The following is a 16,642-nucleotide window of genomic DNA, read 5'->3' on the forward strand; positions in this document are numbered from 1 at the left end:
TTGCTTAGCAGAATGTTGTATTGGAAAGGCCTTATGCTAAGTACAGGTGCAATGTACATCGCACCTAATGTATATGCATACTGAAGAATAAGCAATATGTTGGTTTACATGTGCATCTGCAAGTTAGTGTCGTAGCTATATAATGCAGTAGAACCCCCATTTTACATTTTTTTCCAGGGGACCAGCAAAAATGGTAAATCGGGGAAATGTATTATGCATACTATATAGGTGGGACCACAAAGCAACAATGTAAAATGAGGGGAAACTTAAAATCAGGGGATGTAAAATTGAGGTTTCACTGTATAGTGAATAAAGTACCCCTCTTGTAAAATATAAGGATATCATAAGTTACACAGGAGTTCCATGACCATATAAAAACATGAGGCTGAAGGTCATGGAACTTCTCTGTAACTCATAATATCAGGTCATGGAACTCAGAGGTGACTTCTAATATACTGTACTTTTGAATATGAATATATATATATATATAATATATCAATTTTCCTGGGTGCAGACGCATGCGCAGTTGAATGAAATAGCCGACTTTGGTTATATCTTGCATAGGCTACAAGATCTCACAGATATTAACTGATGGCTGTCTGTCCATTTGTTTACTTTCGCAAAAGATATGCGCAGTGAACGATTGTTTAAGAATGATTATCCGACTGTACCATCCACTGACCGATTTAGTTTCATGACTAAAATGTTTAAACCTGCCTGACTAAACGTTGGATGATTTTTTTGGAACGACACAATCGTTTGCACCACATCAGTCTAATGATAAGTCGGCTGTTTAGTGCTAAAATTGGCTGTTTCACATGAGGAAATCTTCCTGTATATGGCCAGCTTAGGCCACAAGCACATGCAAAGATCTTGGGAGATTTACCTGGTGACTAATCACCTCTTCTTCAGGCAACTTATCTCCCTCAAAAGCCTTCCCGCTGGCTAGAATCGAAATCGCCGGCGGGATGGCACTGAGAGCGATTTGTTTTCCAAAGTCGTCCAAAGTTGCCTCACTAGCAGCGGGCGATCTCTGCATTAGAAGAGCCGAATTTCCAGGTTGAAAAACGGAAATTCGGCTCTTAAAATTACCAGGAGCAGCAATTTCGCCGCCCCTGGAAATCAGGGGAGGCGCTGCCGCCTGAGGCGAGTTTCTCAACTCTCCTCATTGGCGGAGCGCCCCTGCTCACGAGGAAACTTCAGACGACTTCGTAAAGCTGAAGTGATCCGAGTGCCATCCAGCTGGTGGGAAGTCATTTAAGGGAGATTAGTCGCCCGAAGAAGAGGCGATATGTTGCTGGATAAATAATCTCCCCCAGTAGCAGCGTGTGCCACTGCCCTTAGAGTCAGGATTCAGTGCAGCCAAATGGATTCATAAACCTGCCAAGAATGAGATAATATATTTTATATTCATGTTTTACTCTTTTAATGGCATGAGTTGAGGCAGTTGAATATGAAACTGGCGTATTGATCTCAATGATAAAAACTCTGCTGTGTATTAAAATACTCTCTTGTTTTGTAGGATGACGGATGAGTACAATTTTTCCTCAGAAAATATGAAAAATGATTTTCGATCTGCTGTGACTAGGTGCCCACAATTACGGTCGGAATTCTATGAGGGGAAAACCACTGCGATGTGAGTGATTTGCCTGTGTTTAGTGATTTTTTGATGAGCCCTTGTGAGTAATAATGAAAACTTTATAGCTTGTCACATTCCAAGTTCGTGTCCAGGTTCACGTGTCGTTGTGGCTTTAGTAAGTGTTTTATGGCTGTTTAGTCAGGGTTTCAGATGAGGACTATTAAGAAAACAAATGGCTCTTCAGGAATTTTCCATGAGAGAACTTGCACTAGCAGCATCTTTGCTGTTACCACAAGGCATTTTCCTGCAAAAGTAGGAAAAAGCAGCTGCATACTGCAGAAATCTCCTTAGGATTTGGTTGACATGACTATTTTAAACTCAATTTTCCAATAACTGACAAGCAGGGGGAACACAGAAATGCTAAATAGTCCATAGTGTTCAGTTTTCAGCACAGTAACTCAGACACAAGACCACATCCCAGCAGACATGAGCCCTATGTGTATATGAGGTGGACGGAGCTAAGGCGGGGCTACCAGTGACTGTGTTTCTACATGTGAGGGCGGGGCCGTGCTGGGCGGGGCTACCAGTGACTGTGAATGTGCATGTGAGGGCGGGGCCGTGCGGGGCGGGGCTACCAGTGACTGTGAATGTGCATGTGAGGGGCGGGGCCGTGCTGGGCTACCAGTGACTGTGTATGTGCATGTGAGGGGCGGGACGATGCTGGGCGGGGCTACCAGTGACTGTGTATGTGCATGTGAGGGTCGTGAGCGGGGAAGTGCAAAAGGCTGGTAGGGGGAGAGACGGGCGGTGGCGGCCGTAGGAACAGCAGTCGCACTGGAAACCAGGCATAGTCGGCCTGTGGATATATCGTAAGGCTTGGTACCAACCCCCCACAGGCTGCTGGCTCATGATCCCGCCGGGCTGGCTTGATTCGCGGTCACTCGGCAGTCTCCGTCCCGTGCTCGGGATCCTAACAACAGTGGCTGAAGAAGGGGGAGGAGGATTATCTGGGCCATGACCGTGGAGCAAAATGTCCTGCAGCAGAACTCGCAGAAGGTAACGAGCCGCGCCGGCTGCCTGCGCCTCTGTGTGCCCCCAGGGTTGCGCGCTTGGCATGTACCACTGAGTATGGGCACGCTGAGCCTGGAATGTACCACTGAGTATGGGCACGCTGAGCCTGGAACGTACCACTGAGTATGGGCACACTGAGCCTGGTATGTACCGCTGAGCCTGGCATGTACCACTGAGTATGGACACGCTGAGCCTGGCATGGGATTGTTAGTGGCATCCTCTTCGTGCACGTTCATGTGCATCTGTGCCCTGCACTCCTAGCTCTGCACCAAGGCTCGCATTTCCAGCTTCCCTGCATACACCAATAGCACAGCCAGCCTGGGGAATTCTGGGAGTTGTAGTTCTCTCCTGTGCCAGGGGGACACAACATCTCAGTGCATGTACAAGGGCACCTTTCCTTCCCCCTGCCACTCTTTATTGTTACACAGCAGCTTCCAGGAAGAAGGGGTGATGGAATGTGTTGCCTATTGGACATCCTGCTTATCTTCCACTGAGGAAGAGGCTGTATTTATTGAATCCCAAAATCATAGGGTGCCCCCCCAACTCCCTTTCATATATATTTTTTTTCTGCAAACTACAACTCCCACCATTCCTCAGCAGTGATCTCTGTGGTCTGCTGGGAGTTGCTCTGTAGCAACAAGTTTTGTGTAGCCCCTCTGCTTCTTGTCATGTAATACATCAGGCCCATGTGATTATTAGTAAGTGCAGGATTTCGGCTGGTGTCGAATACCCCATTCGGCCCAGCAGCAACTGCCAGGCCTTGGCCAACGTGTGTGCATTCCATGAGTGTCCTCCGTGCAGTTGGCTTTCTGCATATTAATAAGGATTGACCTTAATGTATTTGGGAGAATGCAGCCCATTCCTGTCCTTATCCTGAATAGAGAGACAAGCCTGACCCCTGCCTCTCTGCTGGGCTGCCCGTAGTACTCCAGCTCCCTGTGTGGAAGCCTAATCCTGGAGTGGAGGGGGTGGGGCGCCCCTGTCATTCCCAGTCTGCGGTGGTCTCAGATCTGTGTTACCAGCATCCGCTTAAAATGCAAGCGTGCAGTTAATGGGGGGGGGGGAGTTGTACAATACATTCAGCTTTGAGTCGCTTTCTTTGAAAAGCCAAAAGTGGAACATTGTTAGAATGCATTACTGGGTGCTGAGTCTGCGCTCTTTACCCAAGCTTTAGGCGTTCTGTCAGTTCATAAATATTTACACCCTTTTTTTGTACACTGTTCATCTTGCATACATCAGAATAATTCTTGATGCACACTGTACTGTTGCCTCGTGAGAAGGAAAGGCAAAATGCCGGTACATTTCATACCAGTCACAATGTCTGATTTGTATGTAAATTCTGCACATACAGATGATTATAATAGTGTTCAAGGACCAGTGATACCAAAGACCAAAAGAATCCATTTGACCTGACAGGTATGGAATCTATTATCCGGAATTCTTTTATCCAGAAAGCTCAGAATTACGAGAAGGCTGTCTCCCATTGTCTCTTTTTTTCTCTGTAATAATAAAACATTAGCTTGTACTTGATCCCAATTAAGATATAATTAATCCTTATTGGAAGCAAAACCTGCCTGTTGGGTTTAACGTTTAAATTATTTTCTAGTAGACTTAAGGTGTGAAAATGCAAATTACAGAAAGATACGTTATCTGAAAATCTCAAGTCCCGAGCATTCTGGATAACAGGTCCCATACTTGGACTATTGTTTCTATCTATCCTGTGTTTGAAGCAGAAATCCAGTTTTTTTTTTTGTTTATCTTTTTGTTTTCCAGCATTTTTTCTGTGTTGTATAAATTTAATTGTGAAATTCCCTCCATTAGAGAGGCGTATTTTTTTTACCAGAATGATTTTTTTAAAGGGCAAGTGCAGAAAACTTAAAGTTTGTTGATACCTTTTATTGGCTACCTGAATAAGTTACAATTGCAAGCTTTTGGAGCACACAGGCCCCTTCGTCAGGCGAAATACAAATGAAAGGCTGGAAAGGCACATTATATATACTGTTAGATCATTGAAAAGGGGGTTATGGGCAATAAATTAGAAAGTTACAGATGGACAGAGATAACTTGTAGAGATAATAAAAGTAATTAGGGTCAGTTGTAAATAGTCCAGAGGTCTGGATTCAGTCAGGTCACATAGTTTGAACTAGACCAAGACTGAATAGGGTAAGGTTAACACAACAGTGCAAATTAGGAATTGGACAAGAAAAAAGTAAAGATACAGGTAAGGGTTCCACTGAGTGGGTAACATATGGAACTTATCCACTTCACACATCCATACAAGATTGTAACAAATAAACTACAAATAGGAATTGTGACCTGTAAAGATATAGTGAAGTAGTGAAGTAAAGTACCCTCTCTTGTAAAATATAAGGATATTATAAGTTACCGAGGAGTTTCATGACCATATAAAAACACGAGGCCGAAGGAACTCCATATTTTACAACTGGGGTACTTTATTAATTATAATACACAAATTTTAGTGAGTCATGTGACAGAAATTACATCACTACTCACCGTTTATAACTGATGACATCACTACTCACCGTTTATAAGGATATAACTGTGACGCTGTGATCCTCTCTGCAGAGGTTGAATCCACACGACAAAAATTGTTACAGCAGCACTCCGAACCTTGATTCAAACTTTTATTTGTGCAAAAAATATGGCTTTTTTGCACAAATAAAAGTTTGAATCAAGGTTCGGAGTGCTGCTGTAACAATTATTGTCGTGGAAATGTCGCATAGTGTCACAACGTAGATCCGACGCGACAGGACTGTTGGATGCAGATGCTGCACGCTGCATCCAACAGTCGTGTAGCGTCGGATCAACGCTGCGATACCATGCGACAATGCATTCACCTTATTTCCATCACATGCGATCTGATACAGGCATTTCGTTGCAGCGTGTCCGATAGTGCCGTAAACGTCCATGTAGTCCTACCCTATAGAACGTGGGGTTGCCTGATAAGATAGTAGCAGCACAACCTCAGGGCCAGGGCACTTTTGAATGAGAGAAGCACCGGCCCAGTTTAAATGGTTGGTTCATTTTTAAACGGGTTTTTCACCTTCCAACAATTTTTTCAGTTGGTTTCGGATTCAGTTCACCAGAAATATACTTTTCAAATAACTTTTATAAATTTATATTTATATGTGTGACTGTTTTTCTAATATTGAAGTGTAAAGTTTTATTTTTCACCTTCTAAAGCAGTTCTCGGAGGGTGGGTCGCCGACCCTGTAAACTGTTCTAAATTGATACATTTAGTCAATACATTTCTTAAGTTTATCCCTGTTGAGCAGCATCCCTGAATTTCATCAAAGGCAGCTGTTAGAATTGATACAATAGTTGCTAATATTCCAGAGATGCTGCTTAGAAATGTATCAATGAAATGTTGCAAAATTGTAACAGCGTAGAATCTGCACCTGAATTACTGAGCTGCCAGACTCAAACACCAGACCAGAGACAGTGACATTAAGCTTTAAACTTAGATTTTGGAAAAACTGTTAAAAATAACAAAGTAATTGAAAAAAGGTTTTATTTCTGGTGAACAATCTGAAAACAATTGAACTGAAAAAAAAGTGTTTGGAAGGTGAACAACCCCTTTAAGTTAACTTTTAGAATGTTATAGAATGGCTAATGCTAGTCAACTTTTCAATTGGCCTTAATTTTTTTCTTTTTTTTCATAGTTTTTCAATTATGTGCCACTCTTTGGGACTCTTCCAAACAAATGCTCTATAAGGCTACACTTTGGGAGGCACATTTATTAAAGGCTGAATTTTCGAATTCATGTGAGTTTTTTTTTTTTAAGCTCTATTAAATTCAAATATACTCGAAATTCAATTGGGGTTATTTGATAGAAAAATCGAATATCTAAAACTCGCACGATTTTTACAGACTCAAACTCGAATCAAACAGATTTTTCTGAGAAATAACTTGAATGTCAGGAAGGCTATTGACGTGTCTAGATTGATGCCTAGACCTCTCCCCTTACTTATAGTCGAATTTGAGTTTTTAAAGGGCCAGACTATGACAAATCTCGAAATTTGAATTTGTGTGACATTAATCTTCCTTTCCCATTCAGTTTTAAAGTTCCTTTTTAGAATTAAGACCTTTTAATGCATTTCCCCTGGAATATCTTACTTAGTCATCCTGTCTCTGTCTCATATTCCAGAAAACATAGTTTGAAGGGCTAGCCGTCTAGACTCTAGATTGCTAGCCCTTCAAACTATGTTTTCTGGAATAGGTTTTCTTTTATTTGTTATGCTCTAGACTCTAGAGCATAACAAATAAAAGCACAATATTACATATAAAATTGGATCGTGCTGACTTAGCTGAGGATTTGGTCAAGCCCAAATAATAACACTGAGATGTGATGCACTTTCCATCAGTGCCCATTTACTTACAAGGAGTTGCTTTACTATTTCTCCTGTAGAGACATTTGCTACTGAAATCAGTATCTGTTTATATTCTTTGTACCTACTCCTACTAGATTAACAGACCTAGAAAAGCACTGACTTCTGCTACATTATCAGAATGACAGAAAGGCACATACTACTACTGCTTTCCATTGAAAATATATTTATAAACAACTTTAAAACCATTTCTAAATGAGCGTATCTTTTAACTTTTAGTATATTTTCGATTGGCCTATTCCTAGCAACCTTGCAATTGGTTGTCATTATTTTCCCTCCTGGGTTTCAGCTTTCAAATGGGGGTCGCTGACCCCCCTACCGCAGCATAAAAAAAAAACTGAAGAAGCCATTCGGATGAGTGAAATGTTTTCAAGAAAAATTCTAAATGTCCAGTTGCCTTTGACTTAATTCTACCAGATACTGTACTTATCTTTCTGTTCAGGCCCAGTTATCTATATTCCAGTATCTCGTTTAGAGCAGTGTCTTGTTGCTAAGGTAAGCAAGACCCTAGCAGCCTGAACAAAAAGCTAAATAAGAGCAGCTGAACAAAAAGCTAAATAACTGAAAAAGCATACAAAAAGAAAAACGCTGGCAAATTGACTGAGTATTAATGTCTATGTCATACTAAAAGGTAATTTAAAGGTGAACAACCCCTTTAAAACTACATAATATTTTGACACCAATGTTTTTTTTTTTGTGGGCAAACTTGAAGCCGAGATATTGGTTAATAAAATGTATTTATTTTCCCAATTCCTAACTCTTCTTCATTATGTCCAACATAGCATTAATGACCACTTGATTTCCAAAGAACCACGGAATTAAAATGGCATCAGAATTGCTCTACGGAATGCCTCTCTGATGCCCTCTCTGACTAGTGATGTGCAGGTCAAGAAAAACTCGACCTGCACCTGACTCAACCTACCTGCACCTCTCTATATATAGTCCCGTGCCGATGATATCACAAAAGGGTCAGGGTGGGCACTCCTATAAAAACTGAAGCCGGCAGTGTAAGGCCAGCGACCAGCAAATGGTTTGCCGAGGTTGGCCTGAACCGCGGGTATCTGGCCGGCTCACACCTCACTATCTCCGACCATGTAAAGGTTGTGCATTAAATTCACAAGGCGGTTGCTTTCTGCAGAAATAGAACCTTGGAAGTGCATGGTTCACTTAGTGACTTTATCATCAATGCTTTGTAGTAAGTATTTCAGTAAACATCTAAAATTGATTGGGGTAAAATTTTCTTTAGTCCTACAACAATTCTTGTCGCAACCTGTACTCTGAATTGTTTTCCTGTATAATGAATCTACGCATTTCGCACATAGAGCTGTAAGTAGAATCTTAGGCACAGGGACTCTTTCTTGGCTACACTTTTGCTGAAACATAGACTATCGTGATATACCCAATGGCACAGGTCATCTCCCATGGACTTCGCAGGCGCCATCTTCTCCAGTAGGAGCATTTGCCGGTTCAGCTCTATTGCGCACGCGCCGAAAGTCACAAAGTTTTCCTATTTCTTTTTTTCGGCAACCTCGTGACTTTTTCGGCGCATGCGCAGTAGATTTTCTTAGTATTTTTCAAAGTAAAACTTCCTTGAAAAATTCTTTTCGTTTGATCAGAGGAGAGGAGGTCTCTGGAGACTGGCATTTTTACAACATAAAATAACAGTGATGGAACTACAGATAATTATTACCATACACCCCTGGCTATTTTAAAGCAAATACCACTTTTCTGATTTTATTAGAGCCCTTTACTTGGTACTCATTAGGCACAGGTGCAGTCTTTTTTTCCTGTGTTTACCATGTGCCTGACCATATAATAGTCCACCCTCCTAGCTTCTAGTTCAAGATGTGCTCAAAGTCCACCTTGAAAGCCATGTTAAAAACTGTACTTTAAAGGGGACCTGTAACTTATTCCAGTTTTTTTTCCGATCATGTTAGTTGAGCAAAATAAACTTTACTTATAAACTTTACTTTACACTATATTTATAACATTATTATAATGCAATTTGTTATTAAGAAAATTTTTGTATCATCCCAAAATCATGTGTATGCACCAGAATGGGGGACGTAATGCACACGCACAATGTCCTTTAGACCGATTCGGCAGCTTATCTGCCCATGTGTGGGGCTCCCGATGGGTCCTTCCGATCGATATCAGGCCAAAAATCTGCCAGATATCGATCGGGCAAGTTCGATTTTCTCTTCGATCCAGGACTGCATCGGCTAGTTTATGCGGTCCTGCGACCAGTCAGCGCCCATTCGCAGCATTGTAGTCCGGCCCCAGGGCTGAACGCTCGGATTCACCAGGCGCTAGTGGGCATATCTGAAAACAACTGAACTGAAAACATGAGTTTGGAAGGTCAACAATCCCTTTAAGTTCCCTCTAGTGATGTGCAGGCCGGCCCCAAACCCACAACGGCTGGCTATCGCAAAAAATCTTCGGGTTGATTGCTCCCTTCCATTCTTCCTGCCCGCGACCTCACGCTGACGACTTCGGGCCTGTCAATTTACTCCTGTCCCACCTTTCTGATGTCACTGTGGGGCGGGTCTATAAATAGAGTTCCCTCACAACAATGATGAAATTCTTGAAGTATCTCTCACAGCTCCTACAGCAAATTCCACTGAAGTGTTGGTAGACTGACTCGCTAATGCTGACGTCGGCAGCCCCTACCACCATCACTACTAATATATCCTAAGGGGCCCATTTACTAACAATTCAATTTAAAAAATTTTCCATGAATCTGTAAAAATGTGTGGTTTTACCATTTTCTTTTAAAAGAAGCTCTAAAACTTTTAGATTTATTGTATAAAAACCACTGATACAAAGCTTCACCAGATAAAAGTTTTTGAGGTCCAATAGAAGTCAATGGGAGTTGCGCTGATCCTATTGGACCGCTTTAAAACAATTTGGTCTTTTAGCGTTTTTTTGGATCTTGTTTTCCTCAACAAATAGTCAGAAAAACTAGAATTTTAAGAGGTTTTCAAGATATTCATATTTTATTTTGCATTGTTCAGCGCAATTTTCCATTTGTACTTTTTTAATTCAGATTTTTAAATCAATGTCGAGACATTTGAAGTTTTAGAGTTTAGTCGTGGTTATCTAAAACCACTAAAAAGGTTAGATTGTTTGTGGAAAACCATTTTTTGTGGGCTTCTATGGCAAAACATGAATACATTTAAATTTGGATGCCTGGCAGGGGACCTGACTGTCTTCTAGCTCAGCTGCACCCAAGATCTCGAGTTGGTTTCCTGATCTCCAATATCTATGATTGGAGGGTTACATATCACGAATACCTGGGGTAGGGCTGAAATATAAAAAGAGGAAACAACATAGAAGATGAGGTGAATATGTTTCCATGAATGTGAACTGTTAAAATGAAAACGTATATACTGGTATATTTAATATTATCTCTTGATACAGGCGTTGAAATTAAGAGTTTGTTTTTTCAGCAGCGCTGCTGTTTTAGCCGTCTTTTGAAACTATATGGAACTCGCGTTCTGGAGAAATAATTTGCAAGAAAAGTAGGAACCTCGCTGATTAATTATTGGACTGCCCAGTATCACTTCTGCTTCTGTTAAGGGAACAGTACACACCCCCCTTTTGTGTTGCTTTGAATAGGGCTTGTGCTGAACATAGTTTTTGCCTACTGTTTTAATATGGAATGATCTATGTTTTTTTATTTCTTGCTCTAAACAGGGCAGAATTTGACATGAAACCATCACTTCCTGATCCAAAAGAGTGATGTGAAGCAAAGCAGCACAGAGGAATGCTGTTTGGGATCATGAAGTAGAATGTGGCTTTAGATTCATTTTCAAATTTTTCCCTGTTCAGGCAAAAAAAAACCCAGGAAATACCAAAACATAGTTGTCTTCTGATTTAAAGACTAGGCAAAAAGTATGGCACAAGCCCCAGTAACGTAACTAGAGGGTGGACGGGCCCTGGCGCGGGATGCCCCCCTCCGTATGCTATTTTCGGCTGGAATCCAGTGGCGAGTGAGCTGCTGGGGGGCCCTGAGGGGGTGCGGGCCCTGGCCCAATTGCACCCCCTGCTCCCCCGGTAGTTACGCCACTGACAAGCCCTATTCATCGAATCAATATTGAAAAGTGGGGTGTAAGGTCATGTTAAAGGATAACTAAAGCTTAACTGAAGAAGTAGGGTAGAAATTTATGTTTTGGGGTTCTGTATCAGCCCAAGGCAATCACAGCCCTATAGCAGGGAAGATCTATGAATCTAGAGATGCCCCCGATAGCTCCCCATCTTATTTTCTGCTGATGCACATGCTCTGTGCTGCTGTCACTTACGGAGCTTAGGGGCCAACACACAATATACTGAATATATATAACATAAATGTATATAAGGCTGAGGTTGCTCACATGGCAGCTCAAAAACCAGCACAAATACCATCAGAATTGAATAATCTTCCCTGTAGTTTCCACTACTATTATTGGAAAACCTCATTTTCTTCTTGATGTTTTGCTAACGTTAGCTTTTCAATAGCTGTATATTTATCAAAGAGTAAAGTTACCCCTCTAGGGTGAAATTCCGCCACTTTCTATTAATTTTTATGGGATTTTGAAAGGCATATTTATCAAAGGATGAACTTTCACTTTCATCCATTGATAAATACTTTTTTTTTTTTTTTTTTTAAATTCCATAGAAATGAATGGAGAGTGGCAGAATTTCACTCTAGAGCACTGTGGCATTTCCCCCTTAATATGTTGCAGAGATGACTTTGATGCGGTTGGCCAGCTTACATATATTGCAATAAATGAACAATCAATCCCGGTTTTATTTAAAGGGGAGATAATTTTTGTTAGCTCAAAGCACAATATATTTCAAAGTCTTAAATATACTGATAATGGGTGGAGTGCAGAGGAACTCTTGTATTTGTGGTCACAGCCTCATTTCACTCTTCCTTAATGGTTTAAACATTATTGGTGAGCACAACTTTCCCATGTTTGTTACATGTGCATGTCACCAACACTTCTAACAATATCCAAGATGGCAAACTCCTGTGACAAAAGGCCTGGATCATTACTACTTATAGAGATGCTGAACCTTTAGCCTGGTTCGTTGACTTCAGTATATAAAATATGGCATTTCTAGCCATATTCATTTTTAGTGTTTAGTTCTCCTTTAAGAGCTGTGCCATGCGTAGGGAAAGAATGAGTTTCCAGAGGAAGAAGTGGGTAGAATGTAAATAGTCGTTACACCCATTGCTATTTAAGTCTTTTGTGCCTCATTTAGAAGAAAACATATTAATCAGAGATATTAGAGTTGGCTGAAGACTACAGAAATCATATCACAGTAGATACTGAATGGGAGACAAAACCAAGAAAATCACAATGCCTTGAGAGGGATAGATATAGCATCATCTTGATGGCAAGATGGCAATAACATATTGAGGTTACTACTTTCCTGATATTTTGTCAGGGTCGGCACCCTAAATTCAGAACCAATGCTAAGCACCCTGTTCTCTGCTCAAGCAAAGGAGCACGACGGTAAAGCAGAAGTCCTTTGGGCAGAAGGTCGCAGTACAAGGCGTAGACAGAAAGCGGAGCCGGGTCGGGGCAGGCAGAATACGAGCGGAGTCAGGCAGGCAATGGTCGAACCAGGAGATCAATCAGAAGGGTTACGGATACAGGAGAGTCGATTACCAGGCAGGGTCAGGATTCCAGAAGTCAGGATAGTCAGAACAGGCAAGGGTCACAACAGGTATTCAGATAATACAGTTAACTGAAGGCAATCTTCTACCAGTCAATGAATATAAGATAAATGTTTTATCATGTCACATATAAAGCCTAACGTGTGCCTGATCTACAAATTACTGGTTTGATCCCCTACCCCTGCTGAAGGCTCAGGGCAGTGCACCTGATCCTCTTCCATTACCTGGGGAGTTACTAATTGATGTTGGACTACTATACTTTGTATATTTCAGTAATTAATTGGTTTCAATTCCAGGGTGGTGAGCAAGTTCATAGGATTGTTCTGTATGGGACAAGTAAATGCCCCTGAAAATATTGTGCCGATAGTAAAGTCTGTGCCTTTAAAATCCCCGGAGGTCCACAAATGAGTTGCGCTTAAAGGAACAGTTCAGTGTGAAAATAAAAACTGTATAAATAGATAGGCTGTGCAAAATAAAAAAATGTTTCTAATATAGTTAGTTAGGCAAAAATGTAATGTATAAAAGGCTGGAGTGACAGGATGTCTAACATAATAGCCAGAACACTACTTCCTGCTTTTCAGCTCTCTAACTCTTAGTTAGTCAGCCACATGGTACATATCTGTTCAGTGAGTTTGCAATTGATCCTCAGCATTCTGCTCAGATTCAAAATAGGGATGCACCGGATCCAGGATTCGTTCGGGATTTGGCCTATTTCAGCAGGATTCGGCCAAATCCTTTTTCCTGGCCAAACAGAATCTGAATCCTAATTTGCATATGCAAATTGTGGGCAGGGTGGGATTTCATGTGACTTTTTCATCACAAAACAAGGAAGTTAACCAATTTTTCCACTTTTTCCTTACCCTCCCCTAATTTGCATATGCGAATTTGAATTAGGTTTGGTATTCGGCCGAATCTTCCACGAAGGATTCGGGGATTTGGCCGATTTGGTGCATCCCTAATTCAAAAGCAACAGATATGACTCATGTGGCCCCCCCTTAAGTCTCTGATTGGTTACTGCCTAGTAACCAGGGTAAACAGTCGGTGTAAACCAAGAGAGCTGAAAAGCAGGAAGTAGTGTTCTGGCTGTTATGTTACACACCCAGTCACTCCAGCCTTTATACATTACATTTTTGCCTAACTAACTATATCAGAAACATTTTTTATTTTGCACAGCCTATCTATTTACCCAGTTTTTATTTTTACACTGAACAATTCCTTTAATGTTTGTTAGCAGCACTTCGGAAAAATCTTGTTTACCAAAAAAATAAAAACAAAAAAAAGTGTTATTGGGTTCTGATGGTGGCATAGGGGTGTTTTTAAAGGGCAAGGCAACCCCCCAAATTAAAATCTGCTTAATAAAAGAAAGCATAATTCCAAGCAACTTTCTAATATACAGTTATTACAAATTCTCAGTGGTTTTAAAGTTATTTGTAAAACCAATTGCTATTGAAAGCAACATTTAATATGTCTGGATTTAATATGTGTTGGATTGTCTTACATTGTTTCAAAAGTCAGCCATCAGGGCAGAGAATATATATTGCAAAGCTGTTTAGAATTATGTTTTTTTCTTATTGGACAAAACATTTTTTTTCAGTTGACATTCCCTTTATGGTGGTAGTACCACTTAAAATACTATTAATAGATTCCTGTGAATAGGAGAAGCGTTGGTTCACTGTTTTTTATGTTATTATCCATTTTGCGGCGGCCGCCGCCACTATATATATATATATATATATATATATATATATATATATATATATATATATATATATATATATATATATATATATATATATATATATATTATAGGTATGGGGTTCTCATTTGGAGGGGTTGAACTTGATGCCTGTCTTTGTTTAAACCCGATTTAACTATGATTTAATAGAGTTTGCCCGTTCTATCGAGGGGCTGGTGAGAGAAGAAAGGTGTTGTTGATACATTCATGTAAGGGCCTTCAGTGCTGGAACGGTTAACTAAATTATCATGTGCTTGGCACCGAGGAGGGAATAAATGAATATGAAATCTTGTAATGCATAGTATAGAAGAACAGGTGGGCTGTTACTGGATCAGTCCATGCCCATGAGAGCTGGCAAGGCAAAGCATATTTTAGATGCAAAATGAGATCTAACATGACCAATAAAAAATATTTGAGGAGCCACGTGTAACTTTGGTGACATAGGCGTCCTCCTTTTGGCAGCTTAAAGGATGAACTGATCCTTATGCTTCATACACAACTTGATGCAGCGTAGCTGCTAGTGAATGGACATTGGCAGATAAAGAATTGAAGAAGAGCCAAATCTCCTCTCTGCTTTTTTGTTTTTCTAGTCATTTTCGTTGTTCGCTTGAATCATAAGGTGGCGTGCATGACCACTCATACAATATGGGGCAGATTTATCAAGGGTCGAATTGAAAAATCTAATTCGAAATTCAAATTCAAAACTGTCAAATTTGACTAGGGAGTTATTCAAATTCAATTTGAGTTTTTTTTTTTTTAAAAAAATTGAATTTGATTTTTGAGATTTATCATACTCTGGCCCTTTAAAACCTTGTATTAGACTATTCGCCACCTAAAACCTGCTGAATTGCTGTTATTAAGTCGATTCGAGTTTTTGGGTCTTTCGGGATTTAATTCACCCAAGTTTGAAAAATTATATTTTTTAATTACATTTTGAGAATTTCTAATTTATGGGCGTTTAGGGGAGTTTTTAAAAACTTGCATGAATTCAACCACGGCAACAGCCAGTTTCCTTTTATGTAAATGAGAGGCGGCACAGAAAGGCATTAGGGATTTCTTGGCCAGCTGAATTAGGTCAGCCAGGTAATGCTCTGCCTGAACTTCTCCTAAGAGCGACAGTTAGTCGGTATTGTGAATGCACAGCAACTGTCATAATAAATATCTCTTAGAGAAAAGGACTGATCAGATTTATCTGTATTCTTCTTTATGATGCAATTTAATTCATCCTAGTTCTAAGCTGTAGCTTCTGGTTGTTGCACAGCTTTTGGAATAGCTCTCTGTGCTGGGAGCGCTCTGTAGGATGTTTTCCTAGGTGTGTTATTCTGGAAACAGAAGTTGGCAAGGGGCAGAGGTGCCAAGTCCCTGCCTTGTTTGTCTGGAAACGAAATATCAAATCTGAGAAAGATTGAGAGGCTACTGATGATGAATCATTATTAAACAAGAAAAACAAACTGGAAGGCACATGCACAAAGCTATTTACAACTTCTCATTTAATGTAGGAAAAACACAAAAGACAGTCACAGGTATGTTCAGCTTTTGCTGGCTGATCAATTTCTTAAAGGGGTCGTTCACCTTTAAAGGAAAACTAAAGCCTGACTAAAGAAGTAGTTAGAATTGTTGTACATTATGTTTGGGGCTTCTGTACCAGCCCACGGCAACCACAGTCCTTTAGCAGTAAAGATCTGTGTCTCCAAAGATGCCCCAGTAGCTCCCCATCTTCTTTTCTGTTGATTCACTGCACATGCTCTGTGCTGCTGTCACTTACTGAGCTTAGGGACCCACTCACAATATACAGTACACATAGAATAGAAATGTCACAATATAAGACTGATTAGTAATTAATACAGATAATTACTACATGGCAGCACAGAAACCAGTGCAACTAGCATCAGAATTTAAAAATCATCCGTGTAGCATCAGCTTATATTAAAAGACAACCGTTTCTGCTTGATAATTTGCAACAACCCCTAAACTTAGCTTCTCAACAGCTGCTCAGAGCCCACTGAGAATGTGAGTGTCACAGACACTTTCCAAGATGGTGACCCCCTGTGATAAGTTTGAAGTCCTGGATTATTGCTGCTATTGAGAAGCTGAGACTTTAGACTGGTGCAATAAGTTCAGTACAAAATATGGAATTTTTAACCATATTAATTTTAATGGTTTCGTTCTCCTTCAAATTAACT

At 40.5% G+C, this 16,642-nt stretch overlaps 1 protein-coding gene across 3 annotated transcripts in view; it reads left to right on the top strand.

The window, feature by feature from the left end:
- Positions 1-2,314: 2,314 nt before the first annotated feature.
- The window catches only part of usp25.L (ubiquitin specific peptidase 25 L homeolog), an 86,958-nt gene continuing 72,630 nt past the window's right edge, over positions 2,315-16,642 (top strand). Inside the window, exon 1 of one of the 3 annotated variants that reach the window (XM_018245124.2) lies at positions 2,315-2,635. In XM_018245124.2, the coding sequence (XP_018100613.1) occupies positions 2,594-2,635 (42 nt within the window). In that variant the 5' untranslated portion in view covers positions 2,315-2,593. 3 annotated transcript variants of the gene reach the window in all.

Source organism: Xenopus laevis, chromosome 2L (assembly GCF_017654675.1).
Source record: "Xenopus laevis strain J_2021 chromosome 2L, Xenopus_laevis_v10.1, whole genome shotgun sequence".
NCBI lineage: Eukaryota > Metazoa > Chordata > Amphibia > Anura > Pipidae > Xenopus > Xenopus laevis.